The sequence below is a fragment of the Perca flavescens genome, chromosome 7 (assembly GCF_004354835.1).
Source record: "Perca flavescens isolate YP-PL-M2 chromosome 7, PFLA_1.0, whole genome shotgun sequence".
NCBI classification, from domain to species: Eukaryota; Metazoa; Chordata; class Actinopteri; order Perciformes; family Percidae; genus Perca; species Perca flavescens.
The window spans coordinates 22,566,705-22,585,338 of NC_041337.1; the positions used below are offsets into that span (position 1 = coordinate 22,566,705).

General features: G+C 40.1%; 1 protein-coding gene across 2 annotated transcripts in view; it reads right to left on the reverse strand.

Moving 5' to 3' along the window:
• Positions 1-18,297, reverse strand: part of si:dkey-178k16.1 (band 4.1-like protein 1) — a 38,899-nt gene extending 20,602 nt beyond the window's left edge. Inside the window, exons 1-5 of one of the 2 annotated variants that reach the window (XM_028583463.1) lie at positions 18,250-18,297; positions 17,887-17,961; positions 17,603-17,782; positions 4,824-4,912; positions 4,340-4,489 (exon numbers count right to left, since the gene is read on the reverse strand). In XM_028583463.1, coding sequence (XP_028439264.1) covers positions 4,340-4,489; positions 4,824-4,895 — 222 coding nt within the window. In that variant the 5' untranslated portion in view covers positions 4,896-4,912; positions 17,603-17,782; positions 17,887-17,961; positions 18,250-18,297. Of the gene's footprint in view, positions 1-4,339; positions 4,490-4,823; positions 4,913-17,602; positions 17,849-17,886; positions 17,962-18,249 lie in introns of those variants that run through there. The other variant, XM_028583465.1, reaches the window with a different exon arrangement.
• Between the last annotated feature and the right edge of the window lie 337 nt (positions 18,298-18,634).

An 18,634-nucleotide genomic window follows, 5' to 3' on the forward strand; every position in this document is an offset into this window, starting at 1 on the left:
CATGATTGTTGCTACTGCTGCATCCCAAGAGAACAGCTACAGAAGTGATTTGGTTTTTGGTCAGATATATTAGAGGTTTGTATTACAATTTAGCCTACTTATGTGAAACAGAAGCACATTTCCACAGTACAAGTAAAGGATCAACTGAGGATAAATGGACAAGAGCAGTTATTTTTTAATTATTTCTATCACTAGGTGAAAAAGGCACTTCTTAAATAGCGTAGCTGGTCAGCACCAGCAGCTGAGCTTTGAAGTATTAATGGAACAGAATACTTTTCAGACCCCAAACAGCCCTGTCTCTAATAAAGAGGAAATTCACATGACCATGTGGTTAACCAGCAGAAATGAATGAACCGTGGAAATAAATATTTGCATTTCATGGGTTGGACCTGCAGAGAAAATTCCATTCAGCCAAAGTTTAAGTTGTAAAAATTTGTGTACAATGGTCTCCTCAGGATGTTATTTAAAAAGCCATATGTTTCAATGGTTTTTGGGAAAAGTAATAACTTGAGCGTAAAGGCTGTGGAATAGGCTACTGTAAGCAGGTGCAGGTTCTTTCCTTAATCATATGGCTTTAAGTTAAGGACTATACAAATGCACAGAGATCAATCAATATCTATAATGCTGTGAGCCAAACATCAATATGAGGCTCAGGCTGCTTCTCTTTGTTTTTATCATTAGGGAACGCTCTCTCAGTGGCCATCATGACATGCCATCGTCATTACAGCAAGAATTTCACTGTATTTATCATTGTGTCCCCGCTTGCCTGTTTTTCATTGCACACATAGTGATATACACACTCACATAATGTAAATACTACATTACACAAGCGGGCACTCCTTTATCTAGCTTCTCTCCATCTTTCTCTACCACCTCCCCCACTCGCTTCATCTTTTCCTCCTCCTCTTTCCTTCTCCCATTCTATTTTCTCCCCGGTCAAACCTAAGAGCACTCATCTGTCAACTGTATGGATTTCCTGTTAAATCCCAATACTATAGTGTCACTGCCCAGGTGACATGAAGAAATGTGTGTGCATGTGTGTATGCATGCACGTAACCAAGACAGAGGGAGAGATGGGGGTTTGAGTTGAAGGAGAATGTGTGTGCGATGCCTCGGTCAGGACTCCTGACATATTTCTCCACTCGTAAGTAAAATATGTGAGGTCACGTGAGAGACAGTAAGCCATAAAAGGAATACAGTGACATGAATGAGGTTGAGCCAACAAGATCATTCCCTTCACACACAACACTCCATCAGCAGCAGCCGCCAATGGGGTTTCAGCACTGGCTTTAATGTGATTCATGGCAGCTCTGCAAGTCCTGGCCAGGATCTTCCTCTGGTGTGAAACACCCACTTTGACACACCTCGCTTAACCTCAACATTCATTTCACTCCAGATTAATTTTCTGCAGTGTTCGATCATGATAAGCATATGAGCTACTGTGAAATTCAAATAGACCAAGAGCTACACCCTTCTGTTTACAAACACAAAAGGCTACATGATTATTATTACTATTAGGATTCATGGAAGCCAGAGCAGAGCCGGCCCGAGGCATAAGCGAACTAAGCGGCTGCTTGGGGTCCTCAGGCCACCAGGGGGCCCCCAATCGAGTGTTGTTTTTTCTCCTTAACATTTGCCGACAGTCCCATCTGGGCTCCCGTAGTTCAGAATGGGCCCAGCCCTCCCCCCGCGCGTTTGCCATGGAGGTACACAAACAACATGGCAGCGACAGCGGCTAATATTAGTTATTTTCTTAACTAGTCGTTTCATTACTTACTTAACCGTAATCTCCGCCGAAATGACCGGCAACACATGGTGCTCTTTACCCGGCTCAAAGTCACCTATTCTCGAATAACTGAACCACGAACTACCGCTGACCTGACGGAGCGAGTATTGGACGGAGCACCATGGAGCACCGTCAGCTGTTGAGGAACTTGGTTGCAGCTCAACACATCTACTAGAACGCGTCATTAACCCGCTGATACGACCGAGCTGTGACGGAGGTCTGTAGCGGCTTAAACAACTAGCAATTGCCGCTTTATAGCACGGAGCTCCTCTTCAATGTTTTTTTTTTTTTTTTTTTTTTTACCGCTAGTTACTACGATGGAGCTTGCTACAGGTATGCTACACTCATGAGACCATGGCATGTTAATGTACGTTACTCAGCAACAGGTGAAAACAGGAGCAAGTCAAACTACTAAACAACTAAAGTCAAAATGAATTGAACTTTTACTGAGGTACGAGAAGTGAATTACCTGTATGTGTGAAAACAGCTTTATCTCACGCATCCGTTTAGTTGTTGTTGATAGCATAATTATATAATTTGTTGAATACATAGCATATGATTTTGTCATTCTTTTACGCAGGGTGTCCCCCCAATACAATAGTAGGGAAAACACTCAAATGAATTTGCATAAAATTGGCATGAATAATCATAATGGTATACATGTCCCGTGTGTGTGTGTGTATGTGTGTGTGTGATCTTGTCATTTATTTGTCATCTGCAGATTGATTTTAAGTAGGGGGGAAGAATCGATTTAAATCATGAATCAGATTTTTTGTGAAAAAAATCAGGGATTTTTTTGAGGTCATATCGCCCAGCCCTACTTCCTACTAAAACAGTGTATGTCCGGCAAACCCACAGCTGACAATCACGCAGCTAAACTAATTGATGTGGTTGCTAACTCTTCCAGAAGGGTGGACATGGACTTAGTCGGCTGATTGTTAACGGTTAATAAGCGGTTAACACGGGCGGGCTATCGGTCAGGACAAAAAATCTAAATATGCATCCCTATCAGGATAAATAGAGAACATGAAGTCCTGTGGGATTGAACGTGTTGTTTGGCCCTGAAGCCCAAGTAGTTGTGTGAAGTCACTACCTTATTAAGTCAAAAAGCAAAAAGCTTCTTTCTGAAGCTGACCATCCCAAAAATGCACCAGAATACAGGAAATCACATCTCTCACATTCACCCCCCCTCACTCATCTGGGTCTTTCATCCCCCACAATGCAGAGCTTGTGGTACCTCACTCTACCCGTAACTCACCCTCTCAGTGAGAATAGCAACAGAGCTGCATTTCCTGACTGAGTAGCATGTTTTACCAAAGGAGACTAAATCCCACTAAGGTATACCGTGGTGTAGTGTGCTGAGTCAAGGGCTCTGTTCAAATGAGGTAGATGTACACCAGCTTCTTAAAATGATGGTCATCCTGCACAGCCAGATATAATATTTAAGCCTGTGTGCATTTTAGCGTGGAGAAATAGCCAAACTGTTTTATTGGCACTGCAAAACAACATTTTCAAATCATTATTTCTAATTATGTTTCTGCATGTTTCCAGAATTTAATCCGAATATTTTTCCTCCAGTTTACAGGTTGATAAAGAACATTTCCTACCATCCTGTATTATTCCCAGAACTACTGTAATTTTATGATCAGATCTGTGACTGTCAGAGTTCCAGAGGTAACCATGTAGGACTGTGAAGTAGTATACAGTCCAGGGTTACAAGTAAACAGTTGGACTAGATTATCTAAACTATTTAATCTGGATGTAAAAGTAAAAGTTGCTAATTGTAACTGAATTTCCTTAAGATTTGCAGAACAGCGAATTAATGCGCATTTCCATCCACAATTTAATGGGAATATTAGAATCTGGTTGCGTCAACATGAACATTTGCAGGGCAACCTCTAGCTCAACTGGTAGAATGTGCGCCCCATGTAGGCCGAGTCCTTGGCAGCGGCCCGGGTTTGAATCCAACCTTCAGCCCTTTGCTGCGTGTCATCCCCTCTCTCTCCCTCCTTTCCTGTCTATCTACCACTATCTAATAAAATAAAAAAGCCCCACCCCCCCACCCTCCCAAAATAAAGAAAAAAAAAGAAAAGAGAAACATTTTTGAATTTTGGGGGTGTTTCCACTGCGCATAAAAACAGGTGACTGGTAACACACTTATAGAGAGCGACCCCAAAATGTTGATAATAATCCCTCATTGATTGCACAGAATACTGTGTGCTTGCACAACTACAGCAAGTAGGCTACTGTAAATCAAAGTTGGACAAGGAAGTCGGTCTGTAAAACATTCGGGTAACATTTATATTGTTGACCTTATGTTTTGTTTTAAATCTCTGTGATTGTATGACTGCTCACTTCTTGCCTGGCCCAGATCTCAACAAATAATTTGGTAAGTTAAAATATTATTACTGATAAGAATTATATGAAAATTATGAATATAAGACCTGTGTTGTAATAATCTTTAAATAATCTTTAAAACACATAATTATAGTCATTTGTTTCACATGGATTGATCAGACTTTTTCTCCATCCATGAAGAAGTGGGTAGCATACCTCGACTCCAGCCTCATAGTCCGAGCCGTCAAGTAGAGTGATTTTGACAGGGACAGTCTTGGACCGCTTGCTGCTTTTCTGGGGGGATTTGGAGGCTTTGCTGGGGGTCTTCTCTGAGCTATCATCCATATCCCCCTGGTCCTCAGGAACCTGGGAGAGAGAAAAATCCTTCCTCTTAGTGTGTGAGCTTCAAATCACCCAATCATTTGTCTTTCATATAAATATTTTATTTCTGAGTCTCATTGGGGCATTTTGTACTTGTCTTTCAAAGTGATTTCAATGCAAAATATTTGATCATGTGAGGCAATCATCAAATGCAGGATGTAGTGTGAGCTGCTGCTCTAAGATGTTGAGACGTTAAGTTGCTGGCAAAGGCAGAGCGGGCTAGCTGCCTTGCATATCAAACATGCCGGAAGGCCCCTGAGTGATTGAGAGGCCTGAGTAAAATGATTTATAGGTGCTGTGAGTTCCACAGCTCTCCCACCTGATTGGTTCTCATGGCGTCACCCTCCATTGCGCTATTCAATTCCCCAGCCAAAGCCGTCTCTGTTGTCATAGAAATGGATTGCAGTCCTGCAACCACACATAAACATATTTAGTCAACATCAACTATTTTCCTGCTAAAAAAAAACAAAAAACAAACAGTGTTGATTGTTGTTGAGGATTTCTGATGGACTCATAAAATGTGAGCAAAAGACTTTCCCCATCTGTACACAGTATACAAAATCTAATGAATAGCCGCAGAACAGATACCTGTCGTGATATCACATGCTATTTGTCTTTGCAGCTGACAGCTGCTATGTGGTATCTGTAATTATCCTGTAATACCATGCAAATTGAGTGTCTTCTTCAAATGCATGGTCATTGCATTGTGCATGAGCAAGAGCAGGAAGAGGGTAGCTAAGCTCAGTCAGTGCTGGCTCACCGCCTCCCACAGGAGCACTCTGCATGAAGAGTGCTGGCTTCAGGACGCTCTCCTCTCACACTAGCAAAGTAGATAGCATAAATTACATCAGCCAGAGAGCCCTGCGGCACGGCACAAGGTAGCAGACACACAGGGAATGAAAGGGAGAGAGAGAGAAAGAGGAGGAGGGGGGCATTGGAAATGTGACAACAATCTGAGGATGAGACAGAAAGAATGAAAAAGTACAAAAGGCAGAGGTTATGAGGGGAGAGACACCAGGCAAGGGAAAAGAGAGGGGCTGGAGAGTGAAACAAACAACAATGCTGATACAATATTAAGGTGAGCCGGAGACAGATGAGTCTTGTCATTTGAAGGTGACCACTGCTACACTCGAGCTGAACTCCTGCACACTTCTGCAGGTGACATCCAGTACAATAGCTGATATTCATATGAGGAAGTACAGCTAAGTGAAACAAATTATCTGGAAAAAAAAACAGAGTCAATGAGTAGCTTTAGTTTGAAAAGGGAGCACGGGTCACAGAGTTTAACATTACTTAAATGTCAGCTAACATTTTTCAAGATAACATGAGACATTTTCTTCTGAAAGAGAGACTGGATTATGATGAGATAGTGATGGTGCAGAGTTGTATGTAGGGGCGTCCTTTTCCCAGCCAAAAATAGGGTGGTAATTGCCAAATCATGAGGTTGTTCCTTTCCTCAAGTATAATGTTTTTCTTAGAATATCCTCATTTTTTAGCCTCAAGAAAAAAGGATGTGTGCAAGAAATGCAAACTCTGATTTAAAATGTAACAATTTCTTCTTAAGTAACTCCTGGAAATGTGTTAGCCTAAGGCATGTATAATATGGTTTAAACTTACTTCATTAATGACTACCTATAAAGAGTTAAACGGCTTAAAAAATTTGCTTTTCCATACAAAGCAAACCATCATCTAATAGCAAACTTCCCTTAGAAATTGTGGATTTGAACATGGGGGAATATACCTTATCACACACTGGGAAGATGTTTGTAATACAAACCTTGAAGCCTGGATGTAAAAAAAAAAAAAAAAAAAAAGTGAAAACAGCATAAAATAAGGCAAGAGGTTAATGAGAGGAAGGGATTAGTAAGGAGGAGACGTAGGAAGCTCTGATAAAAAGTACAAAGCTTCCAGGAAACTGTCATTAGGGAGGAGCAAAACAGAAGCTTAATTTGGTCTAATAACGGCCAGTGAAGTGTTTGTAAACCAGGAAAAGATATGGTACTTTTTTCCCCAAAGAAAAGGCTCTAATTACCAAATTTTCCCTCAACCAGCTGCCTGAGTACATCGCTGTGTTTATAATTTGGGAGGCTGGAACACAGCATGTCTCAGCTTTCATGATAGGTCAGCCTCCCTCTGCATAATGAAGCCAGATCAAACAGGAGAGCAGTCTGGCACTAGGAAGGCTGCAGATGTCACACTGACACCGTGCAGTGTTCCTCCACAACTCTGAAGGGCCTGTGGGTCGTTTCATTAATCTCATTAATAAATAATGACATAATTGATTTCAAAAGATATCCTCATAATGACTGTATATGTGCACCCATTAAATTTTTAGTATTTACAGTACATTTAAGTGGTAAAAATAAAGAAAGATTTATATATTTTCCAAAACAGATTTCCATGTGTAAAGTTGACTCATACGGCTCATGTTTATGCAATGAGACGATGGCAAAGTCAGACAAGGGAAGCAGCCTATTGACATTAATGCATGTATACAGCCTGAAGAGGAAGAATAGCTGTGAAACAACACTTTCACACTGCATGGAGATTACTGATGAGTGAACCTGTTCAGATATTTCATGAAAAATGTCCGCACACTAGTCCAAAACTATCTCCAAGTCATGGTGTAGAGTAGAGCTCAATATGAACAATATTGAAACTTTCTTTATGTAGCACATTTCATTAGAGCTGGGAAATTATTTAATTTTATTATAAATTGACGTTTGGTATGATCATATAATGTTATTGATTTATAAAATTATGTTTCTGGTTTTCTGTTTCCAGAGAAATCATGATAAAAGCAAATATTAGGATGCTAGCACATTAAACTAAACTGTTGAACAAAGTAGATATTATTCCTGCTAAACATTAACATTAGCATTATCATTGTGAGCATGTTAGCATGCTGATGTTAGCATTTAGCTCAAAGCACAACTATGTCTTAAAAGCCTTACAGAGCAGCTTGCATGGCTGAAGACTCTTAAGCTGTGTTGCGTTTACACTACAAGCATTAAAGCGACAGGCTACAAGTCATTTGCAATGGAAGCTGGTGACACGAAGCTACAAACTGAGGCCCAACACTGACATGGCATGACGCAATAAAAATCAAAGTTGAGCTGTCCTAATGGTGAGTCTGCGAAAACGTAGCTGGCCACACTGGCATTTTAGTAAGTAAGTAAGTAAGTAAGTAAGTAAGTAGGTAAGTAAAATGTATTTACAAAGCGCTTTTCACAGATAAAATCACAAAGTGCTGTACAAAAGAATAGGTAAAACAAACAATATAAAAATGTATATACATATGTAAAATTAAAGTGACACTAGTGAAAACCCATCAACCAAAAGCTTTCCTAAATAAACATGTTTTCAGATCCTTTTAAAAAGAGACAACAGAGTCTGCCAGACACATGGACAGGGACAGGGCGTTCCACAATCTGGGAGCAACAGCTCTATAGTTGATGTTGATGTTGAGCTTTTTAGACCTGTAGTGTTGTTTAATTGTAAAGTGTTGATACTATAACGCCCTTCAGCCCTACATTTCATACAGATACTCATTTCATACACTGTAGAAAGCAATAAAAATGATTCAAATTCAGAGTCCATTCTTTTACCTTGACATCCATCTCTAATCTGTGCTAATTTCTCTGCTAAATATATCAGTTCTCCTGAACAATCGTTCACCTGAGCAAATCAGATCTGCAATCTGTGTGAATGTCATCCCTCTATGAAACAGCTGTCAGAAAAATGTATCAGTAAATCACAAGCAAACTTAAGAAGAATCCTAATGGATCAGTGTCAGAGACTTAGGGCGCTCATTTCACACACAGACATCATGATCGCGAGGCCAATCAATTCTTTCATTTGGGTCACTTTGTGATTCAATCACTCCTACTCCACATCAGTTCTGGTCTCCGCACACCTAATCATCTGTGCGAGGGAGATGATGGAGACTGAGAAGTGTGAGGTGCTGCTGCTGCTTAGATTCAACATTCCTGTAACAGTCACTGACTTCAAACAGACTCCCATTAAAGGTCTTTTTCCACAAAAATCATCTGGGGCCTTTTGGTTTTTGAGCCTCAAAGAGCAAACATCAAGGAAAGTCTTTGTTGAGTATGACAACATCAGGATGGGTGATGCTCTGAAAACAACGTGCAGGATTGAAAGCCTCCAAAAATAGGTGCATTACATAAGTTTGCTTATCTTTACTTAAATAAGACAGAAATACATTTTATTTATACTTCAGAAGTGTATGGCCAAAATTAAAACAATGTCAGACTAGATTTGGGAAAGTGCTTTTATTATGATGGTTATCTAACTCTGTGGTTCTTAAACTTTCGAGTTGCAACCCCCCAGAATAATCAGGTTGGTGTTTGCGCGGTCACTGTGTGTGCACTGTGTGTGTGTGTGTGTGTGTGTGTGTGTGTGTGTGTGTGTGTGTGTGTGTGTGTGTTTGTGTGTTTAGTTTAAATGTGTTTCTGTCCTGATGAAAAGCAGTTGCACTTACAACTAACTAAAGGTCACAGCAGTCCCAAACTACCAATGATGGCAATTGTATAAGACATCAAGAGACAGAAGTCAAGGTAATATTGACAGAAAAACAGGGGAAGCTTTGCAACCCATTCTCACCATTCATCCACACTGTTAAAATGAACACTAATTACTATGTTAAAAGGCCCTGAGAACCTCTTTAACTAAAATAATTATAAGAATAAATTTGGTTATTCTCATCATTTTCGTCGGTGCTCTTCTCACTATTTAGAAGTGGGCAGGGCACTGTTGAAAAGAGGTGATGTCACAAATGTGACACCAATCAGAAGTGAGCAACATAAGAATCAGAATAACAATGTGATGACAGTTGCTGTGGGATTCTTTGCTCAGGTTGCCAGGGAGATGCCGCTCTCAGTCAAATCAGATCAACCCACACAGTTCTCCTCGTCCAAGTAAATTTGCAGACTGGAAAATCAGAACAATGAGCTGGAAGACTGTAGAGATGAGGGGAGCTGCAGAGTCCAATCATTCTGTATGGGTTTGTCACCATGAGTGATCCCTTTTATATCACAGAGTCATTTGAGCCATTGCTATTACAAAAAAAAAATAATGTTTTATAGCAAATATATTTATATTAAAATTTCAAACCAAGGTCAGGTGTTTTAATCTACTTCATGTTAACCAGCTACATCATGAAACATTTGCATTGGGGAACACCTTGACCCTCCCAAAAACAGGAACAACATCATGATAATCTTAAATTATTTAATGTTAATTCAATTGTGCAGGATGGTGGAGACACTGACATGAACACCTGCAATACATTGCAATAGTCAGTGTTTTTAAAGCTTCTACAGTATGATTTCATCTTGACAGGTGTTGATCCTTTTTACTCTTAAGCTCATAGTATTGTTATACTGTACTTCACCTTACAAGTCACCATTGGGGTGAATAATCTCTGTAACAGTCTAAATAATTTATAAGCTTCGCAAATGTTCAGAACATGACTTATTTCCAAAACATTCAGTACAGCATGTTCTGTCTGGAATAGGCTATACCCTGCTTCTGCTCATGTTCCAATTACAGTCTAGTCTGAAATTAAAAAATATTGATTTCTATCCAAAAACATTTTTCAGTGTCACTGTTGTCTGTTTGTGCCAAGGGCAAAGCCAAGATTTTTGAAATTCTATTGCAACACTACCACACTCAAAATTTGGACCAGACATAGAAACATTCCTACATACCTAACCCTACATGAAGGTCTAAATTCTCTTTCTGCACTGCCAGAAATGAAATGAGCAATATGAACTTTTATTTAATTTTTTGAAGGCTTTTACTGTCAATTTATTAGGATTGGCTTTTGCGTCTTACCAACTTTAACTTGCAGAATGAAATTCCAACACCCATTGGTCCCCATTAAAATAGAGAGGACTTGACCTGATCATCTTAGCTGCTGGTGGCACACGAGATCCACCAACATTTAGCAAGTTTACCTGCATAAACCCTGCAATTAACTCATTATGGGAGGGAGCCATGAGTGGCTGTCTGTCACAACATAGAAGGGCGTACAGATGGTCCAACAAATATGAGACGTCTGTAAACTTGTATTTTTCTGCAGCAAAGTACATTGCAAACATTTTTCACCACATCGCACTTTGATTTATTGTCTTTCTGGGTGACAAGCAAAGATGATAAATCTAATGTCTATGATGTACGGTATGTATCTCTGACTGTCAAGAAGAACAGATTGTATCAAACCAAATGAATACGCTTTGTTTCCATAAGAAGTGTTGCCTATTCAAGCGTGTTACAAAACACTGCAGGCATCATAAAGATAAGCTGTCTCGCTGATCAGTTAAAATCTAAGACACAGATATGCACAATTCAGCCTAGTTCTTCAGCAGATTCAGCCTATTTGAGATCAACTGCAAGATTTTGAAACTGCACTCACTGAAGAGCAAAGAAGACTCAAACTGCAGAACGTCAACAAAAGGAAGCAAAATGCCGACAATGTGATGCCCCAAACACTCATTGTCTGCAGCGGGGTAGCTCAGATAAATTGCTATATAGTAACAGGCATGATGGCTGATCATCTAGGGCAGAATGATGCCCATGATGCACCATTTACCTCAGCCAGCCTGTGCCTATTTGTCTTCATGATGTCTCTCAAACAAAGAGTCTGTCAATTTAGAGGCCCCGGAAATTGATGCTTCTTGGGGCAGGCGCTAGTTGCCCAAAGGCCCATTCTTCATCAGCAGGTGGGCAGCAGAAATCTGTCAAATATAGCATCTCAAAAATATGTCACAGCAGAGCAGGGGATACACAGCTTGTGGATTCCTCTCGCTCCTCAAACACAGTATGCTTTTAGGAAATTGTGCATGTGCTAACAGTGTCAACCGTTTGCCTTCCTCCAGAGTGTATTGGAGAAAAAAAGTTTGGTATACCGTGGCACAGTGTAAACAGCACATCCTTTGGTCAAAGCTTTGCAAGAAAAGTGTTTTGGAATTACTGTATTTCACAGTGGTTTTAAACATAACCTAAATATATAACAGATAATCTCCATTCTAACCCTGCCTAAATGTAGGTAGGAAACCATTTTTAAATAATAACCCACTAAGATTTTAAAAACAAAAATATTTCAGGTTTTCAAGCTCTCATCAGCACAATGAGGGAGCTACCTCCCCCTCACTGTGGAAGCCGCTGATTGCTCAATTTTACAGCTTTTAGATCAACTGTGATTCAGCACTAATGATTTGTTACTGGTAAACAGACTGGTAGTTACTGTATGAATGAATGAGGAACGAATGAGGGGCAACTAATGGGTTACAAAAACAAAGTAGTGATAGTAGCAGTAGTAGTAGCAGTAGTACAGAAGAATAGATTATGTGTCATCTGCTGCAGAGAGGAGCACACAGATAAATGTGCTTACTGTGATACCCAAGCAGTGTTCTTCCTTTGCCAAAACGTCTTTTGAGACTACATAATTCACATAAATGAGCAAAGCATGCCCTAAACTGTACTCCTGTTAATTAGACTATTCATTAATTTGGAGATTTAAAGAGATATTACTGTCGCTCAGAAACAAAGACAATTTGCTTCAACCAAACCATCTGTCTGTTTTCAGGACGTTTGAAGAGATAATTCTCATTGACTGCAAGTATGGATCTAAGTCTCCTTATTTTATGCCAAGTGTAAAAGTATCCTTGTAGTTTTACAGGCATTTAACTGACAGGTTGGTCGCTCTAATGAATTACTGGCACTTTCTGGAGGTTAATTCCTTCCTGGATTGCAATACTGGTTGGCTGGTTGGTCCACCACTTTGGTCCAGACTGAAATATCTACTGGACTATTGGAGGCATTGTCATGACATTTTGCATGGACATTCATGTTCCCGGTAAGGATGCATTCTGCTGATTTTGGTTATCCCTTGACGTTTTTCAGTGAAATGTCTTTGCAACTACTGAATGGATTGTCATGACATTTGTTACAAACATCCACAGTGCCCAGAGGACATATCCTAAAAACGTTGATGATCCCTTGACTTTTCATCTACATTAGTGCCACCAGCAGGTCAGAATTTTAATTTGTCCAATACTTTTTATGACCTATACCTGCAAAACTAATGACATTACCATCAGCCTCAGCTGTACTTTGTGTTAAGTAATTAATTAAATTTGTGTAATTAATGCTACACTGAGATGTTGAACATTATATCTGTTAAACGGTACAGTATAGCCACGCAGAGCCGGTAGCATGGTTGTAGACTCAATATAATATTGTACGATGTTCTTACTGCTCAAATTACTGGGATTTCTAATCCAACTCTCTACATTTACAATTTAATGAGCACAATGTATACCAAGACTGTCATGGTTACCACGACTACTAGTGTGAACAGCTATACATTTTTACATGTTAATATCTAAAGCAGCTACTGTTGCTAAAAGACAATAGAACACACTGCCACATAAAAAGTATTACATGAGCTGTATACATCTTGTTGAATTACCGTATGTCCACTGACATGCACAGAAGCCACCCACCCCCAGCCAATCACTGAACATTTCTCAATGAGCCTTGCAATTTTATCATGCAGCCCTTCCACATCTCAGCTGTATAACCAGGGCCTCCCTTCTAATGGAATATAGCCAGTCCATCAATCCTTGCTGGAGAGAGGCTGGCTCTGGGAAACCAGGTACAGGACTGTGGGGGTTGGGGAAGTGGGTGTGGCAAGATGTCCTTGTTCAGAGGAAACCACATGCACACATTCTCCGAACCTTTGGCACTCAGCAGTCTTGGGAGCAGATTGCGTAGCACGACTGTTGCTGCAAATCACGTCACACCACAACAGAGATAAATGATACGACTAATGAACCAATGAGGCTGCAAGTTCATCCTCCAAAGAGAAAGCAAGCCCATAGGAAGTTACCTGCGTTGACATAGTACAAGCACTCTCTCATGGGAATCGTCTGCACTAGACAGCAGGGGATATTACAGGGGTTAGTATAGAGTAGTTCTACACTTCAGCATCTAAAGTACAACGCTCCCTTTTTAAACTGATATGAAAAGACAGATTATATGATTGCAAACTTATCTCTGTCTGCATCATTATCACTTGGAGATGGAGAAGGTGGCAAATGTGCATATCAAAATTATTAGTGGGGGGGGGGTGTCATTGTAAAGTTAATCCTCTCTGATTAAAACAAATCAGGCAGTGAAATCTCTCAAAATGAGCTGTCAGAATGCATCGTTTGATTTATGAGATGAATATCTTAAATATTAATCAGTTTACACGAGTGGAAGAGCCAACCTCCTCCATTCTCCACCACAAAGTAATCTTACATCCATTTGCTACAGTAAAGGTCAAAAGAAAATTTTGAATTTTTTGCTATCAGAAAACTGAATTATTTTTAGAACAATCACTGTACAAACACTTGTGTGGGTGACACTGATTGTGAGACATGTTGATGTTAAAACTGAACCACAGAGTGGAATCAGAACCTCCTTGGCTTGGCCTCGACAGAATCTGAAGATTACGAGCTTTACTGATTACATAACATCATATAGGTATTGCTGTTATTGTGTCCACTGCCTGTGTGTTTTAGCGGCCCAGTAAATGTTCATTGTCCAGGTTTTCTCGTTAATTATGATAAACACAATACAATGCATTTAATAAATTTGGAGAATTTTTTATTTCACTCCACTTCCCTCTATGCAATTCTACAGGCCTTTACTTGCACAGTCAAAAACAGGAAAACAAAACATAGCTTCCCTCTTTAGCACAATGACAGGAAAATGACAGGCACCATACTGTGCCTGCGTCACAGTTCATTTGACCAAAGAGTGTCACCACTAACGATGGTTAACACAGAGACACCAGGCGTGCCTGTTTAAAATGCAGTTACCATGGGAACCCTAGCCTAACATTGTCTGTCAAGCTTATCACAATAAGACAGAAAAAGACAAAAGAGAGAGCGAGAACAGCCTGTAGAAATGATTTTGCTAGATTAAATACACACTCATAACATAGAACAAGAGGTGAACAATCACATGGTGGCACTGAAGAATGCGACAATTCATGTAGAGGTGGGCGCACTGAAGTGAGACGGTGGTGGTGGGTGGAAGACAATGACCAACAATAGGATGCTAGCTTCTAGTCTGCTTTAAAATGGTTTGACAAGAGTCGTTAAAAAAAAAAAATATGTCAGTGAAGGGACAGATTATTATTAAGCATATTTAGTCGTACACCCTTTGGGGAGGATCATTTGTTGCTCACAAATCTGGTCAGACTGTTCAAATCAAATATGCAATATGTGATGTACCATTTAGCTGTCAAAATAAAAATGGTGGCGTGGCCATGTTGGATCAGTGAGTAGAGCAGGCATACAAATACTTGGAGGTTTATGCCTTGACGCAGAGGTCCAGGGTTCGAATCCAACCGGTGACGATTTCCTGCATGTCTTCCCCCCTCTCTCTCCCCTTTTTCTCACCTAGCTGTCCTATCAAATAAAGGCGGGAAAAAAAGCCCAAAAAATAATCTTAAAAAAAAGAAATGGTGGGATGGATTGTCTATCATGAGAGAGATCATTCAAGTGACCTTTACTACACTGTAAATGATCACAATATAGTATCTGTTGAGGCTATGTAATGTAATATTATGCCATAAATCTTCAAATGCGGGGTTTATAAATGGAGAAAAATCTAGTCACCACATGTGCTCATAATTTTAAAACCATTACTGGTATTTGGAAAATCAAGCAGGAGGACGCAAAGTTTTACAACATCAGCATAAAGTGCTGAATGCAGAAACTGCCAAGTTATTAATCAACTTCTTTACTTTAACAGGGTTTGTCTACATTGTTTTACAATTGGGGTCCATGGGATGATTGTTACATTTGAACACATCTACTTATCTGATCACTTTCATTCATTCAGTCATTCATTTTAATTTCAGAAAATGTCTTGCTGAGTTAGACATTGCATCCCATAACACACTGCATCAAATACAGTTATCTTTAATATGCCTTTGAAAGCTCCTCTCACTTCTAACCAACGTGGGTTTATCTTGTGGAGAATTCCAATTTAGCTGTGAACAGACTACTGGCCTCGCTTCAATGAGCTATTACAAATCGATCACAGGATGACTTTAAATAGGACTCAAGGGAGAATTCTATCAAAGTGTGCAACCTTAAACAAGCAAGCACGCTGACTTTACGTGCAAAGAAACACACACACAAAAGTGCATCCTGCAGCAGTACAACCTGTGACCTAACCTTTACCCTTATGGCACGTGCGTCCATGACAGATTGCACAGATATTACACATTGAACGGAAAATAATGGAGTCACCGCCTGTGAACGGCATGTGTACATATAACCTTGCTAGTCCCTTCCTTACTTAACTGAAGAGTTTGCTTGACTGTCGTCTTACCTGTCATAGATAAAAGCAAATTGCTCTGTGGAAAATGTAGCATGTAATTGCATTACTGCATTACCTGCACTGAGACTCCTTGAACCACCTTGACAAGCCTAGAAAACAGCTATTCAATTTTTTTTTTCCTGTAGGTGTTTAACACAACATGCATCCACACAAAGATGCTTTGCCCTTTGATGCGAATGAGCAAAGGGGCATAACAGAGGGGCACCACTGCTTATAGTTGCACTATTATAATGTGCACCAGGGAGGCTGCAAGTGCTGCAGGTGAAAGAAAGGAAATGAGACTGGAAGATGCATGAAGGGACAGAAGCACAGATGGCCAGATGGATGGATTTTAGATCATATTTTCCCCCTCCTTGACTCTGCCTCCACAACTAGAGTCTGCAGTCTGTAGCCTGCAGTGTGGCTTCAAAGGAGCCAGATACACAAGGACTGACAATCTGTGTGAGTAGGATGAGGTTGAACAGAATGATGCATTACTGATAATGGTAACTTTTACCATCTGACTTATCCAGAGGTGTTGAAATAAAACTTGCTGAAAACCATAATTATGTATTTTTGTTATTATTGCACTTCACTTGTTAGTAAACTCTCTTTGTTGTCTCATTCTTTGCAAAACTTTTACTGTAGTAGAGTTATTTTTACTTCTGTCCCAAAAAGAAGTATGCTTTATAGTGTTATGTTTTTTTTTTTTTTTTTTTTGCAGATTGCTGTATCTGCTATAACTGTCAAAGTCTAATATGAAATTCATTTAGTTTATAGTTTACCCAATATCTATTTTTAATTCAAATTGTCATTTTAGGAATAGCCTACATTGTCCAATATGTATATAGGACAGAGGATCACGTATTTTGAGAATACAATTCAGAGAGAGAAACACATTCTATGTGGTTTACAGCTAAAATACAGTTTTGACGTGCAGCTTTTAAAATTGAGGATATTTCAAACCCCTATTTCCTAATCATCATATTTATTTAAAAAAAAGGAAAACAATCTGATAAGCTTTACCAAGAACTAGTGTGTCCCTTTTCTTAAATGTTGTTTCTTAAAAAATATAACAAAACAAAAAGTTCAGAGCATTTCCAGTTTAATCCCACTTTCTCACATTGCAGTTCACATAGGATTCACGAGACCTTCCGATTGCCGAGGCGCCCACGCCTGCCCCCTCTGCCACACCCGCGACAACACACCGTCTTCAATTAGCTCATTATCTTGAGCATCAGCTGTTAGCCTATAGCTCCACATAGAGAACAATCCTTACACACTGGCATGTCCAAGAATAGCTCTGAACAATCGTATATGGGTTGGATGTGTGCAGAAACCGGGCTGATCAGGCGATATGTGATTCAGTAGACGATAGTAAGGTGCACCTGCTGACTCCTTCTGCCTACTGGGCCTTGATTTGAATGGAATAAAGGATGCCCTGGTTCTATGCAGTTTATTAAACCAGCCCGCCGACCATATTGGTCGGATTAAAGCTCTATGGCAACACCCTCCCCATCCGTCCATGAAGCACAAAGCGGTGTCTTTGCAGAGCATGCAGAGCACGGTTTGCTATTAAAGCTTGTCACCGATAATGTTCCCCGTGCCTTGCCTACAATGTCAAACAACCGGCAAATGCAGCATGCACCTGTTCACCGTATCAGACAAACAAATAGGCTACAACGCAGAGCCTACCTGTCCTGTCAGGTCCGGGGGTCAAGCTTCAATCCAGATTGTGATCATTGAGATCGCAGAAAACTGGAAGACGGACGCCACCGCCCCGGAGCGCCTTTCCTCTGCCACGGGAGCTGTAGCCCTGCAGGCTGGGACAGCAGACAGGCACAAGCCGGCAGAGATGCTTACGGACGGGAACAGCTAGGAAGAGAGTAGAGGGGCGTTTTCACCGTGTAAGCGAGGGAACTCCTAACGTTGTCCGTGATATGTGAGGACCGCTCCGCTTATGACACGCAGCGCCTTACCACTTGCTTTACTGATTTTCGGGTCATCTTTTCCCACCTTAGGCTAAAACACAGTGCTGAGGGGTTTTGGCATCCCTCGTAAAAAAAAATAAATAATAATAATAATTAATAAAACATTCTCTAACGCACATAGAGTCTTATAGCCTAGTTTCATAGTGAGCTAAACACATTTAAACCTGCTTATAATTAGGCCTATTGTCATTCATTTGAATATCCTAGATTTAATAAATGTCGTCTCTTGAATGAGTTTTCTGCATTCGTAAGATGGATTCTTAATTTGTCAATTCCATGTCTAATCGTAGCTATATTCAAATTCAATAGGTCTACCCCAGCTCTTTAAAATAAAGAGGGGAGGACACCTACTGGGCTGCTGCTCCAGAGCTTTTAGCAAAGTAGGCTACAGCACTGTAGCCTCTCCGTGTCAGAGCGCCCTCAAATGCCATTTATATGCCCCTGTCAATTAAACGCCCAATGCAATGTGCATTTGGCATTATTTCCAAATCAATGCTCTTGGCTTTGCATAAACTAATGGAAATTGTTATTGATATTTGTTGACATGGGGATAGATTTACACCCAATTTACAATTACACTTTTGTCCTGCTTTGATCAATAGCAATAACGCATATTGTTAAAGGGATGTAGCCTATATTATATGTGAGATCAGTAGGCTATATAATAAAAGTCCATTTTATGTTCCATTGTGCCTATGTTATCACACATCTATCAAGCTTTAACCATGACATATTT